Source organism: Hyperolius riggenbachi, chromosome 11 (genome assembly GCF_040937935.1).
Source record: "Hyperolius riggenbachi isolate aHypRig1 chromosome 11, aHypRig1.pri, whole genome shotgun sequence".
NCBI classification, from domain to species: Eukaryota; Metazoa; Chordata; class Amphibia; order Anura; family Hyperoliidae; genus Hyperolius; species Hyperolius riggenbachi.
The window spans coordinates 75,293,756-75,309,170 of record NC_090656.1 but is presented as its reverse complement, the minus strand read 5'-3'; the positions used below and the strand labels follow the sequence as shown (position 1 = coordinate 75,309,170).

Here is a 15,415-nt window from a genome sequence, read left to right as displayed (position 1 = left end):
GGGCTTATGTAAATGCTGTTATACTTTTTCAAAAACGTAATAAACGTTTTGAAACTAAAAAAGGCCGCTCCCCAGTGTGTATTCTCATATGTCCATGAAGCTTTCCTTTCTGAGTAAATCATTTCCCCACACTCAGAAAGAGCCTTCAAAGACCCCCAAAAAAAACCTACAGGTGAGAAGCCTTATTCATGTTCAATCATGAAAAGTTTTCCCACATTCTGAACAACAGAGGCCTCTTACCTGTGTGTCTCATGTGCTTTTACAAAAGTCTGAACATGAATATTGTCTGTCACCTGTGTGAGTCTCTTGGTGTTTATAAAAGTTTTCTCTGTCATAAAAATATTTCCCGCACTCTGAACATGAAAAATGCCGCTCCGCAGTGTGTATTCTCATGTGTCTATTAAGATTTCCATTTTGAGTAAACCATTTCCCACCCTGTGAACATGAATAAGGCCTCTTACTTGTGTGAGTTTTTAGGTTTCTCTGAAGGCTCTTTCTACCATGAAAAGTTTTCCCACATTCTGAACATGACAAGAGGCCTGTTACCCATGTGTCTTATGTGCTTTTCAAAAGTCTGAACATAAATACGGTCTGTCACTTGTGTGTATTTTTCTTGTCTATGAAAGTTTCCTCTTTCACAGAAAACTTTCCCGCATTCTGAATAGGAAAAAGCTGCTCCCCAGTGTGTATTCTCATGTGTCTATTTAGGTTTCCATTCTGAGTAATACATTTCCCACACTCTGAACATGAATAATGTTTCTCATCTGTGAGTTTTAGGTGTCTCTGAAGGCTCTTTCTACCATGAAAAGTTTTCTCACATTCTGAACATGACGGAGGCCTCTTACCTGTGTGTCTTATGTGCTTTCCAATAGTCTGAACATAAATACGGTCTGTCACCTGTGTGTGTTTTTTTGGTGTCTACGAAAGTTTCCTTTATCATTGAAATCTTTCCCGCACTCTGAACTTCAAAAAGGCCGCTCCCCAGTGTGTATTCTCAAATGTCCATGAAGCTTTCCTTTCTGAGTAAATCATTTCCCACACTCTGAACATGAATAAGGCTTTTCACCTGTGTGAGATTTATAGGCATCTCTGAAGGCTCTTTGTATCATGTAAAGTTTTCCAACATTCTGAACATGACAGAGCCCTCTTACCGGTGTGTCTTATGTGCTTTAAAAAAGTTTGAGCATAAATACGGTCTGTCACCTGTGTGAGTTTTTTCTCGTCTATGAAAGTTTCTTCTGTCATAGAAAACTTTCCCGCATTCTGAACATGAAAAAGGTATTTTTTCATGTGTCTATTAAGGTTTCCACTATGAGCAAACCATTTCCCACACTCTGAACATGAATACGGCTTCTCCCCTGTGCAAGTTTTTTGGTGTCTCTGAAGGCTCTTTCTATCATGAAAAGTTTTCCCACATTCTGAACATGACAGAGGCCTCTTACCTGTGTGTCTCATCATGTGCTTTACAAAAGTCTGAACATGAATACAGTCTGTCACCTGTGTGAGTTTCTTGATGTCTATGAAAGTTTTATCTGTTGTAAAAATCTTTCCCACATTCTGAACTTAGAATACACACTGGGGAGCAGCCTTTTTTTAAGACACCTAGAAGACAACACCAATAGACACCAAAAAACTCACACAGGTGACAGACCATATTTATGTTCAGACTTTTGTAAAGCACATTATAAGACAAACAGGTAAGAGGCCTCTGTCATTTTCAGAATGCGGAAAACTTTACATGATACAAAGACCCTCCAGAGATACCTAAAATTGCACCCAGGTGAGAAGCCTTATTCATGTTCAGAGCATGAATAAGGCTTCTCACCTGGGTGCATTTTAGGTATCTTTGAAGGCTCTTTGTAGCATGTAAAGTTTTCCACATTCTGAAAATGACAGAGGCCTCTTACCTGTTTTTCTTATAATGTGCTTTACAAAAGTTTGATCATGAATACGGTCTGTCACTTGTGTGTGTTTTTCTTGTCTACGAAAGATTCCTCTTTCACAGAAAACTTTCCTGCATTCTGAACATGAAAAATGCCGCTCCCCAGTGTGCATTCTCATGTGTTTATTAAGGTTTCCATTCTGAGTAAAACATTTCCCACCCTCTGAACATGAATAAGGCATTTCACCTGTGTGAGGTTTTCTCATCTATGAAAGTCTCCTCTGTCATAGAAAACTTTCCCACATTCTGAACATGAAAAATGCCATGCCCCAGTGTGTACTATCATGTGTCTATTAAGGTTTTCATTCTGAGTAAAACATTGATAAGACAAACAGGTAAGAGGCCTCAGTCATGTTCAGAATGTGGGAACACTTTACATGATAGAAAGAGCCTTCAGAGATACCTAAACACTCACATAGGTGAGAAACCGTATTCATGTTCAGAGTGTGGGAAATGTTTTACTCAGAATGAAAACCTTAATAGACACATGATAGTACACACTGGGGCATGGCATTTTTCATGTTCAGAATGTGGGAAAGTTTTCTATGACAGAGGAGACTTTCATAGACGAGAACCTCACACAGGTGAAATGCCTTCATGTTCAGAGGGTGGGAAATGTTTTACTCAGAATGGAAACCTTAAAGAGACTCCGTAACAAAAATTGCATCCTGTTTTTTATCATCCTACAAGTTTCAAAGGCTATTCTAATGTGTTCTGGCTTACTGCAGCACTTTCTACTATCACCATCTCTGTAATAAATCAACTTATCTCTCTCTTGTCAGACTTGTCAGCCTGTGTCTGGAAGGCTGCCAAGTTCTTCAGTGTTGTGGTTCTGTGATGTATCTCCCCCCTCCAGGCCCCTCTCTGCACACTGCCTGTGTATTATTTAGATTAGGGCAGCTTCTCTCTTCTCTTATATTTTACAAGCTGGATAAATCCTCCTCTGAGCTGGCTGGGCTTTCACATACTGAGGAATTACATACAGGCAGAGCTGTCTGCACTCTGCAGGAAGAAACAGCCTGACACTTCAGCGGAAGATAGCTGCAGGGGGAAAGAAACACACAAATGATCTCTTGAGATTCAAAAGGAATGCTGTATACAGCCTGCTTGTGTATGGATGTATTTTCTATGTGTGGACATACTGTACATCAACCTACTTCCTGTTTTGGTGGCCATTTTGTTTGTTTATAAACAAACTTTTTAAAACTGTTTTTAACCACTTTTAATGCGGTGAGGAGCGGCGAAATTGTGTCAGAGGGTAATAGGAGATGTCCCCTAACGCACTGGTATGTTTACTTTTGTGCGATTTTAACAATACAGATTCTCTTTAATAAACACATGAGAATACACACTGGGAAGGGACATTTTTCATGTTCAGAGTGCAGGAAAGTTTTCTATGAAAGAGGAAACTTTAATAGACAGATTGTCTTATGTGCTTTATAGAAGTTTGATCATGAATACGATCTGTCACCTCTGTTGTCTTTTGGTGTCTATTAAAGTTTCCTCTTTCATAGAAAACTAGAAAACCCCTTCCCAGTGTGTATTCTCATGTGTTTATTAACCTCCCTGCCGGTTATCCCGAGCTCAGCTCGGGGTAACCTGCCGCGGAGGATTCCTCAGGCCCTGCTGGGCCGATTTGCATAATTTTTTTTTTGTTACACGTAGCTAGCACTTTGCTAGCTGCGTGTAACTTACGATCGCCGCCGCTCCGCGCCGATTCGCCGCAACCCGCCGCATCAGAGGGTGCCCCCCCCGAGACCCGTGCGCTGCCTGGCCAATCAGTGCCAGGCAGCGTCGAGGGGTGGTTCGGGACTCCCTCTGACGTCACGACGTCGATGACGTCATCGCGCCCATCGCCATGGCGACGGGGGAAGCCCTCCTGGAAATCCCGTTCTGAACTGGATTTCCAGATAGGTATATGCGCCGGCGGCGATCGGCGCATTCGGGGGGACGCCGCAGGGAGGGGGGAAGCATGTAGCTAGCGCTAGGCTAGCTACATGCTAAAAAAAAAAAAATAATGCCAAAAAACACCCTCCCTGCCGTGCGCAGCAATTTTTTATAACGGCAGGGAGGTTAAGGTTTTCATTCTGAGTAAAACATTTCCCACACTCTGAACATGAATACGGTTTCTAAACTATGTGAGTTTTTAGGTATCTCTGAAGGCTCTTTCTATCATGTAAAGTGTTCCAACATTCTGAACATGACTGAGGCCTCTTACCTGTTTGTCTTATGTGCAAGTTTGAGCATGAATACGAGTCATGTTCAGAATGTTGGAACACTTTACAGGATAGAAAGAGCCTTCAGAGATACCTAAAAACTCACATAGGTGAGAAACCATATTCATGTTCAGAGTGTGGGAAATTGTTTTACTCAGAATGAAAACCTTAATAGACACATGATCGTACACACTGGGGCATGGCATTTTTCATGTTCAGAATGTGGGAAAGTTTTCTATGACAGAGGAGTAGAAAAGGATAAAATATGCTAAAATGTGTAAAATATTCGGGTGGCGGCGGTGGACCGGCCACTCAGAAATAGACTCTATGCTGTCGCTTAAGATAAAGACAATTTATTCACATACTCCATGAACAGAACCGTAACGCGTTTCACGGGTATATGCCCGCTTCATCAGACAATAAACAGATAGGAGTACACAGTACAGTCTCAAGGTCACGAATAGCGCCTAGAAACCAAAAGACTAACAGACAGATTGTCTTATGTGCTTTATAGAACTTTGATCATGAATACGATCTGTCACCTCTGTTGTCTTTTGGTGTCTGTTAGTCTTTTGGTTTCTATGAAAGTTTCCTCTGTCATAGAAAACTTTCCTGCACTCTGAACATGAACAATGCCATGCCCCAATGTGTACTATCATGTGTCTATTAAGGTTTTCATTCTGAGTAAAACATTTCCCACCCTCTGAACATGAATACGGCTTCTCACCTGTGTGAGTGTTTAGGTATCTCTGAAGGCTCTTTCTATGATGAAAAGTTTTCCCACATTCTGAACACCACAGAGCCTTCTTACCGGTGTGTCTTATGTGCTTTACAAAAGTCTGAACATGAATACGGTCTGTCACCTGTGTGAGTCTCTTGGTGTCTATGAAAGTTTCATCTGTCATAGAAATCTTTCCCACACTCTGAACATGACAAAGGCCGATCCCCAGTGTGTATTTACCTGTGTTTATGAAGGTTTCCATTCTGAGTAAAACATTTCCCACATTTTGAATATGCATACAGTCTGTCACCTGTGTAGAAATCTTTTTCACATTCTGAACATGAAAACGTTTCCTCCCCAGATTGTATTTTCATTTGTCTGATAAGGTTTCCATTCTGTATTAAACATTTCCCACACTCTGAACATGAATACGGCTTCTGCCCTGTGTGAGTTTTTGGTGTCTCTTAAAGCTCTTTCTATCATGAAAGGTTTTCCCACATTCTGAACATGACAGAGGCCTCTTACCCATGGGTCTTATGTGCTTTACAAAAGTCTGAACATGAATATGGTCTGTCACCTGTGTGAGTTTTTTAGTGTTTATGGACGTTTTCTCTGTCATAAAAATCTTTTCTGGTCTCTGAACATGAAAGAGTCTCATCCCCAGAGTGTATTTTCATGTGTCTGATAAGGTTTCCATTCTGAGGAAAACATTTCCCACACACAGAACATGAATACGGTTTCTGACCTGTGTGAGTTTTTTTTAGGTGTCTCTGAAGGCTCTTTCTCTCATGAAAAGTTTTCCCACATTCTGAACATGACAGAGGCCTCTTACCTGTATGTCTCATGTGCCTTACAAAAGTCTGAACATGAATATGGTCTTTCACCTGTGTGCGTTTTTTGGTGTCTATAATGTTTCCTCTGTCATAGAAAACTTATCCACACTCTGAACATGAAAAGGCCACTCCCCAGTGTATATGTGTGAGTTTTTTCTTGTCTATCAAAGTTTCTTCTGTCATAGAAAACTTTCCCGCATTCTGAACACGGAAAAGGCCACTCCCAGTGTATATTTTCATGTGTCTATTAAGGTTTCCATTCTGAGTAAAACATTTCCCACACTCTGAACATGAATACGGCTTTTCCCATGTGTGAGTTTTTGGGTGTCTCTGAAGGCTCTTTCTATCATGAGAAGTTTTCCCACATTCTGAACATGACAGAGGCCTCTTACCTGTGTGTCTATGTGCTTTACAAAAAGTCTGAACATGAATATTATCTCTCACCTATGTGCGTTTCTTGATGTCTATAAAAGTTTTATCGGTTGTAAAAATCTTTCCCACATTCTGAACTTAAAAAAGGCCGCTCCCCAGTGTGTATTCTAAGTTCAGAATGTGGGAACGTTTTTTTACAACAGATAAAACTTTCATAGACACCAAGAAACTCACACAGGTGACAGACTGTATTCTTGTTCAGACTTTTGGAAAGCACATGATAAGACACACGGGTAAGAGGCCTCTGTCATTTTCAGAATGTGGAAAAATTTACATGATACAAAGAGCCTTTAGAGACACCTAAAATTGCACCCAGGTGAGAAGCCTTATTCATGTTCAGAGTGTGGGAAATGATTTACTCAGAATGGAAACCTTCAAGGACATGTGAAAAAAGGCCGCTACACAGTGTGTATTCTCACATGTCCTTGAAGGTTTCCATTCTGAGTAAATAATTTCCCACCCTCTGAACATGAATAAGGCTTCTCACCTGGGTGCAGAGGGTGGGAAATTATTTACTCAGAATGGAAACCTTCAAGGACATGTGAGAATACACACTGGGTAGCGGCCTTTTTTCACATGTCCTTGAAGGTTTCCATTCTGAGTAAATCATTTCCCACACTCTGAACATGAATAAGGTTTCTCACCTGGGTGCATAGACAGCTTTTGTAATTCATACTGTGTGTGTGCCACTGCCCGGCCCAGCACATTCATTGACTACCTGTGTGTGTGTGATCGGTAGCTACACATTGTAATACCCATCACTGCATATACCTAGCTGTTGTGTCAAGTGAACCCACCTCATCACTGCATATACTTACCTACCTTTTGTGTTAAGTGAACCCACCTCCTCACTGCATATACCTAGCTGTTTTGTTGAGTGAACCCACCTCATCACTGCATATACCTAGCTGTTTTGTTGAGTGAACCCACCTCATCACTGCATATACTTACCTACCTTTTGTGTTAAGTGAACTCACCTCATCACTGCATATACCTAGCTGTTTTGTTGAGTGAACCCACCTACCTACGTGAGTGTACGCAATGTGATATACCACTCCGTGCATACCTGTTAACTGCTGCACCTGTGTGACTGCACTTTGTATTAGTCAAATAAGTGCATACCTTTCACTTCATCCCCCCTGAGATGAACAAAATGGACAAAACAGGTAGCGGAAGAGGTAGAGGCAGACCCAGAGGAAGGACACCAGTCACCGGCAGGTCTGTGCGATGTCATGTTGATGTGATTTTGAGTGGCCCTGGCCCAAAGTACAGTGCTCAGAAGAAGGCACGTCCCATCACCTCCGAAGATAGTCAGGACGTGGTTGACTATTTAACACAGAACACCTCATCTTCCGCAGCCACCAGCGCTACTACAAGCACCACATCCGCTGCATTTGAAACTTTGCTGGAGTTATTTGGTGGTGAAATCACAGATTCACATCCACTACTGCTACAACAAGATGAAGGCACTAAGCAAGTTACACCACCTTATATGTCTGAGTTAGGTGGCAACACTATGGACGTAACGTGTGAGGAGGAGGAGGATGATGAAGTACCTGCTGTTGGTGCAGTTTTGGAGTTGTCTGAGGCAAGCAAGCTAGGCAGGAGGATTATGATGATATGGATCCCACATGGCTTCCTAAGAGACAAGATGACCAAGGGGACAGTTCAGAGGGGGCATCAGAGAGGAGTAGGAGGAGACGAGTTCCTGAAAGAAGCAGGGGAGGCTCGTCCTCAGAAACCGCTGGTGGCAGTGTCCAGCGCCATGTATCGCCACCTATGGACAGCCAGCCAACATGCCCTTCAATGTCAGCTGCTGAGGTCACCATAGTGCCATCACCCCAGGGGGGCTCAGCGGTTTTGAAATGTTTTAGTGTGTCTGCCTCAGATTGGAGCAATGTCATCTGTTCTCTCTGCCTCAAAAAATTGAGCCGTGGAAAGGCCAACACTCACATAGGGACAAGTGCCTTACGAAGGCACATGGAGAAAAGGCACAAACTGCAATGGGAAGAGCACCTGCACAAAAGCAGCACACAAAAGAAAAAAGCCACCCTCCTTCTCCTCTTCCTCCTCCAGGTGCAGCATCTTCAGCCGCTTTGTCCCTTGCACCTTCACAACCACACTCCTCCACTCCGCCTCTGCTCTTGAACGGTTCTTGCTCCTCTGCCTACAGCAGCCAGTTGTCCTTGAAGGAAATCTTTGAGCGGAAGAAGCCAATTTCTGCCAGTCACCCCCTTGCACGGCGTCTGACAGCTGGCGTGGTGGAACTGTTCGCTCGCCAGCTGTTACCATACCAGCTGGTGGACTCTGAGGCCTTCCGTAAATTTTTGGCCATTGGGAAACCGCAGTGGAAGATACTAGGCCGCAATTATTTCTCTAAAAAGGCGATACCCAAACTGTACCATGAAGTTGAGAGGCAAGTGGTGTCATCTCTGGCACACAGCGTTGGGTCAAGGGTCCACCTGACCACGTATGCTTGGTCTACCAAGCACGGTCAGGGCCGCTACATTACTTACACAGCCCATTGGGTCAACCTGGTGAACGATGGCAAGCAGGGAGTATGTGGTTGTGCAGTGGACCAACGGGTGTTGTGACACCTCCGCGGCTTGCAGGCAGGCCTCCTGCCACCTCCTCTCCTTCTCCTCCTACTCTTCCTGGCAGGCCTCCTGCCACCTCCTCTCCTTCTCCTCCTACTCTTCCTGCTACATCCTCTTCACTGTTGTCCTCCTCCTTGGCTGAGTGGCAGTTCAGCTCTACTGATGCTGTCATCTCCTCTCCAGCTACACAGCCCCATCTCCCCAGAGCCTATGCTGCATGCCAGGTACAACGGTGTCACGCCATAGTAAACATGTCTTGCCTCAAAGCGGAGTCACACTGGAGCAGCTCTCCTGGCTGCTCTTAACAAACAGGTGGATCAGTGGCTGACCCCGCACCAGCTGGAGATCGGCAATGTGGTGTGTGACAGCAGCAATCTCCTTTGCGCTTTGAATTTGGGAAAGCTGACACATGTACCCTGCATGGCACATGTGCTGAATGTAGTCATTCAAATATTTGTGTCCCAGTACCCAGGCTTAGAGGACATCCTGAAGCAGGCCAGGAAGTTGTGTGGGCATTTCAGGCAGTCTTACACGGCCATGGCACGCTTTGCGGACATTCAGTGGAGAAAGAACTTGCCGGTAAGACACCTGATATGTGATAGCTCGACTAGCTGGAATTCCACCCTGCTCATGTTCTCTCGCCTGCTAGACCAGGAGAAAGCAGTCACCCAGTACCTGTACAATTACAGTAGAAGGACACAATCTGGAGAGATGGGGATGGTGTGGCCCAATAGCTGGACACTGATACGAAATGCATGCAGGATCATGCAGCCCTTTGAGGAGGTGACCAACCTGGTGAGTTGCAGTGAAGGCACCAGGCATGCTCCAATGTACCCAAATTTGATTTGAGTACATTCGAATTCGGGTCTGGGTCAAATTCGGATTCGCCCGATTCAAATGGACTCGAATTCGATACAGGTGCATTCATTCGGATCCAGGTCAGGATTAAATACAGCCGTTAATTCGGGATTCAAAACCCACCGAATTTAAGGGTTGTTTGCAGCCCCCTTAAATGCCAGAATCACCAAATTTGCAGGTTATGTTAAGAAGAAAAGTGGGAGCAAGGGGAAATTTAAACAAAAAAAAAAAAACGACCTTATACTTTGAGAAAATCGATTTTAAATGTTCAAAGAAAAGACCGATACATTTAAATGCCGGTCAATAACAGATCATGGGAAAGATTTCCCAGTAGTTAATAGCAAAGGCCCCTTACATCCTAGCCACACCAAATTTGTAGGTTATGTTAAAAAGATAGTGGGAAACAATAATTTAAAAAAAAATAAAAATGTTTATTTTTGGGGATGTTCTGAGTGCGGGAAATCTGGAAAAAAAATGACGTGGGCCCCCCCCTCCCGAGCCCCTGTAACCCCTTGTCCTTCATGCGGCTGACTGGGGCTTTGCACCCTGAGCTATACGAGCCCGCATGGTCCATTGTATGGTGGAGCTCTGGGGGGTAGTGGCGGCCCTCCCCCCCAGAGCCCTTGTCCAATCCGGTGCCCCAGGAGGAGGTGGGGGCGACAACTCTCAGTCCCTGGGGGGTGAGGGGGTTTAATTGTGGCATCTGGGTGTCCCCTTTAAGGGGACCCCAGATGCCCACCCCCCTCCCAGGAGAAATGAGTATAGGGGTACAAAGTACCCCTTACCCATTTCCACAAAGGGTTAAATGAAATAAAAACATGACAACAAGACAATTATTTTAACCCTTTCTGGACCAGCACCCTCTGCCCCCTTAAGGACCAGAGGGTGCTGGTCCAGCAAACTGCCGCTTCCCGATGAATCGCCGCAAGTTACCATCGCTCCCGCCGGACACGCCGCTCTGTCCCCACCACAGGCTGCTCTCTCTGCCGCCGCTATGATGGCAAAGCGCTGTGCGGCGGTCAGGAGCCGCTTTCATTGGCTCCTGACCCTGTCATTCCATGTAAGCCAATGGGAACAGCTTACATGAATGACAGGGCCAGGAGCCAATGAAAACGGCTCCTGCCCGGCTCACAGTGCTCTGCCGTCATAGGAGGCGGCAGGGCAGCACATTGCGGCGGGGGCAGAGCGGACCGAGCGACGGGGACGGGCGTGGGCGCGTGGTCAATGGGACGTAGAGCTTACGTCCGGTCAGGACCGCAGTGCCCCCTGCCCGCCATAGATTTATACTTGTTCGGTCCGCAGGTAGTTAATAATCTTAATTAAGCAGAAATACTTACCTGTACCTTTAAAAAAAATGTTCCCACGGCAATAATATCCTCGGAAATGATCCAACGTATAAAGTATCCTCTATCTTGCGATCTTCAATTGACTGAAGATCTTCCACAGCAATTAGCAATACTATACCTTACAATGTGTCCTTCATGCGGACGCATAGTACCAGCTCCCGCTGTCCTCCCCGCCTCTTCACCTGTCACCCTCACCTAGCCTGGCACCTGGTGCACCGGGTGCCACCCTAGGTGAGGGTGACGGGTGCAGGCAGGTGGGGAGACATCGCGGGAGCCGGTGCTATGCATCCACACATGATACATTCTAAGGTATAGTAACCGTTTTTGTATTGAATCAAAATGAATCGATTCAGAGCCGGTTCATTTGATTCAATACAAAAAGAACTGGCTCATTTATGAGGCCGGTTACTATACCTTAGAATGCGTCCTGTGTGGACGCATAGCGCCGGCTCCCACGATCTCTCCCCACCTGCCTGCACCGGTCAGCCTCACCTAGGCATGGGACACTGGAGTTTAGGGAATAGAGGAGGACACTAAATGTACAAGAGGGACACGGGCACACAAAAGGGGGGTCCAGAAGAGGCAGAGGTGGCACAGTGGGGAAGGCAGGAGGACACACAGCACAGGAACTTGTGTGTTCATAGAAATATAAGACATCCCCTGAAAATAATCCCTAGCACAACATTTGGAGCAAAATGTAATATAAGACAATGGGCCATATGCAATTCACTTTTTCACCTGAGTTTTCTTCCAGGTGATATTTTCACAACTTGCAAATAAAATGCCTTTTACATAACTAGTAAGCAAACAAATACTTAAAATAATTTTGATAGTACTTTTTCGCCTACCTTTTGGTACTTTTCCATTGCAAAGTGCTAAAAAGCTATTTTAAATCAAAGATGAAAAATGATCTCCTAGGAGAAAACTCAGGAGGAAAAGTGATTTGCATATGGGCCACTGTCTTATTTCCAGGGAAACACGGGTGTTAAATTCCAAATACTTGTCCTGGATCAAAATAGGACTGACAATATTTTTTGTTTTTTTATAAAAAAGCGGATTATCTTACAAATGACTCTCCCTTCCTTTTCAGTAACACCAGATTGAGCGAGGAAGCTCTGGTTGTCTTGGCCAACTTGTACTCTTTGCGCGTTGTTGATATTTCTAACAACCTGCACCTGACCAGCGAGACTATCCCGGCCTTCAGAAAGATGACCTCCAACAGAATCGGCTTAATTCTCGAGAGCCCCGTTGATAGCATGAAGTACTGCTGCTGGTGAATCGGACTCTAAAATAAATGCAGAGGATTTCTCTTCCAAACACATTCCGCACTACTTCACACCGCAACCGGAGGCACAAGACCAGCCTAGGAAACATTATTTAAAATAAAATGCTGATTATTTTCAAAGTTCTTATTTATTATACAAGCTTTTTGAGTGATGGAATTCTGCAGAGAGAAGAAAATTATACCGTTGTAACGATCGGTGTAACACAGAGAGGGTCTGATTACCGGTGAACTGCAGTATCACCGAGAATACAGACTATACCCGATTATTGATGATCAGCAGTATCACCGATAATCAGATATATCTACTAACCTCTGGACACCTGAGATAGCAAGTGAGTGTTAAGTGCAACAGTAATATTTTGAGTATAGCACAGTAGTAGTTCCTTCCGTAGGCCTAGACTCTCCCGGGGAAGGAGCTAGGCTGGGAGTAGGAAGGACAGAGTGTGAGTGACACCTGAGAGAGGGTGTCACTAACAGGTCTGGGAACTGCCTCTAACAGTAAGGCCAGTTCTCGAGGTCGGGCAATCCAGGTCATTAGCACACAGACAGATACGGTACAGATTCAGGAGACAGATACGGAATCCAATGAACAGGCAGGGTTTGGCAACGGAGTATCAGAATAGCGGGGTACAGAATCAGGAGGCAGATACAGAGTCCAGGAACGAGCAGAGTTTGGCAACAGGATATCAGAAATAGCAAGGTACAGAATCAGAGTTCAGGAGGATAAGTCAGGCAGGCAGAAGGTCATAACAGATAATACAGTTCAATATTCCTAACGCTAAGGTGTGAGGTCCGTGATCATCAACACCTTTGGAAACTATGCTAGAACACAGATACAGATAAGGCCTGAGTGCTACCACGTAGTGATCGCAACGCCAGAAACCAGAGGAATGACCAGCAGCCAGTATATATACACCAGTGCTCTCCAGCACCTCCCTTAAGTGCTGGACCAATGAAAGTTGCTGCAATTGTCAGCTGACCGGCCTGGTCAGCTGACCCTCCTCTGACTGCCATAAAGGCCCTGCCTTTCTGTGCGCGCATGCGTCCTCCTAAACCAGTGTGGACTATCAGTCCCAGCCACACCAGTCATGTGTTGTAATGTTGTTGCTGTATGGGATTGCGAATCCGCCCCCACGCTGTCTGAGTGTGCAGCGTTTCCTCCGCATCCCGGCTCACTGAGAGAAGCAGGCCTATGCGTACAAACCGCCGCGTCAGCCGCGGAAACAGCCGCCTCATCTTGCGTAAATGCGGCGGGTTTTCCGCGTTTCTTCACAACCATCAATATTTTTCTTCTTAGCCTTGAGTCTTTGAAATCTACGAAGAAAATGTAGCTATGAACATATCAGATTCTTTTTCCAAGCAATAATTGTCTGGCAAGACTTAAATCTGTTACAGAATCTCCTGTATTTTTTCACTGACCCTCTTCCTAGTTTCTTCTTAATGAAAATTAAATTGTACTCTTTTACATGATACCTCTAATGAGTAATGAATTCCTACAAACTGTATATGCTGGGATAATTCTTCTGTCAAGGGCCTATATTTTTTTTTTTTTTTAACTTTTGTACATCTTCGAATTCCACTATATTGCACGTAGTCGAAAAACCTGTTAGTTGATACTATATATTTTGACTATAATGATGTACGTAAATATTCCCATTACCACTTTTACCTCAGAATCAGAATCAGAATCAGAATCGTTTTATTTCGCCAAGTACAACGGGAGTTGTACCCGGAATTATTTTTGGCACATACAGGGTCGGTGATGGTACGGTACAGTAAAAATCAGACATGCAGTAGATATACACTTGGCATAACACATGCAGCGTAGTATTACAAGAGTAGGCAAATACATAGCAGCAAAAACTAGACGGGTCCCAGTGCTGTGTGAGCGGAGCTGCCTGCCTCCTTGACGGCGCTCAAGTACTCAGTAGCAGCAACTCGGATCCCCCCCATAAATGTCCGACAGTACATAAGAAGGAGAGAAAGAGAGAAGACAGGAATAAAGAGAGAGAGAGAGAGAGAGACAGAGAGAGAGAGAGAGAATGAGAATGAGAAGAAGAAGGATTGTTGGCCAGAGATAGAAAGAGTTCAGACGGTATATAATTGAAGCAACCATGTATTGAATCCAGGGTTAGGGCTATTGTGCATGGAGTCATATGTCACGGTCTTCAACCTTCACTCAGACTTAAAGGACACTTGAAGTGACATATGACATAATGAGATAAACATAAGTAAATAAAGTACTAGTCCTAGTAAGAAATTGTTTGAAATATCTGTTTCCCTGTACAGCAAATGTTAAAGTGACACTGAAGCGAAAAAAAAAGTGATATAATGAATTGTAGGTGTAGTATAGATAATTAGTAGAACGTTAGTAGCAAAGAAAAGTCATTTTTATTTTCAGTTATATAGGTGTTTTTCTATCACATTGCATCATTCTCTAATATTTGCAGTTTACAAATTACACTATATTTTAGATGATGAAACAGAGCAGAGCGAATGACCCTTTGAACTTCCTAGCAGAAAAACCTTCAAAAACAAGAAACAGTGAGAGACAGGTTGAGATAAGTGCTTCATAAAATAGCACTGCTCACTGACTAAATTACCGTAGTCAGGGAGCTCAGAGAAGCTCTTTTGCATAGATAACTGAGGTTTTTTTTTACTTTTCATGCACTGGAAACAATATGAGACTCATCTGTGCTACTAATGTTCTATTTCTTAGCTGTACTACACATACAAATCATTATATCATAAGTTTATTTTCACTTCAGATTCTCTTTGACCTCCCTGGCGGACTATTAAAACCACCAGGGGGCAGCGCAGCACTTTTTTTTTTTTAAATCATGTAGCTGCGGCATTGGGGAGTCCCAATCCACTCCTTAGCGCTACCTGGAGCTGATAGGCCAGGCTGTGCAAGGGGCCTGGGGGGCAGAACGGCGGGTAGCGGCGAATCGGCGCGGAGCGGAGGCGATCGTAAAGTACACGCAGCTAGCAGAGTGCTAGCTGCGTGTACTAAAAAAAATAAAAATAAAAAAATAAAAAAAAAATGTATAAATCGGCCCACCAGGGCCTAAGAAGTCCTCCGCAGCAGCATAGTCCGAACTCAGCTTGGGCTTACCGCCAGGGAGGTTACACTAGAGCTGTTGCATTCATGGAAAAAGGGTGCAGGGGATTGCCGCTAGTAAATT

At 44.3% G+C, this 15,415-nt stretch overlaps 2 protein-coding genes across 2 annotated transcripts; both read right to left on the bottom strand.

Moving 5' to 3' along the window:
* Window positions 1-249: 249 nt before the first annotated feature.
* LOC137537821 (zinc finger protein 547-like) lies at window positions 250-2,124 on the bottom strand. Its single transcript, XM_068259778.1, has 2 exons — window positions 1,908-2,124; window positions 250-521 (listed from the first exon to the last, which is right to left on the bottom strand). The coding sequence occupies exons 1-2, from the start codon at window positions 2,122-2,124 to the stop codon at window positions 250-252; spliced, it is 489 nt and encodes a 162-aa protein (XP_068115879.1).
* Window positions 2,125-4,640: 2,516 nt separating this feature from the next.
* On the bottom strand, window positions 4,641-5,408 carry LOC137537820 (gastrula zinc finger protein XlCGF71.1-like). Its single transcript, XM_068259777.1, has 3 exons — window positions 5,405-5,408; window positions 5,120-5,321; window positions 4,641-4,920 (listed from the first exon to the last, which is right to left on the bottom strand). Exons 1-3 carry the CDS (start codon window positions 5,406-5,408, stop codon window positions 4,641-4,643), a joined length of 486 nt encoding a protein of 161 aa, XP_068115878.1.
* Between the last annotated feature and the right edge of the window lie 10,007 nt (window positions 5,409-15,415).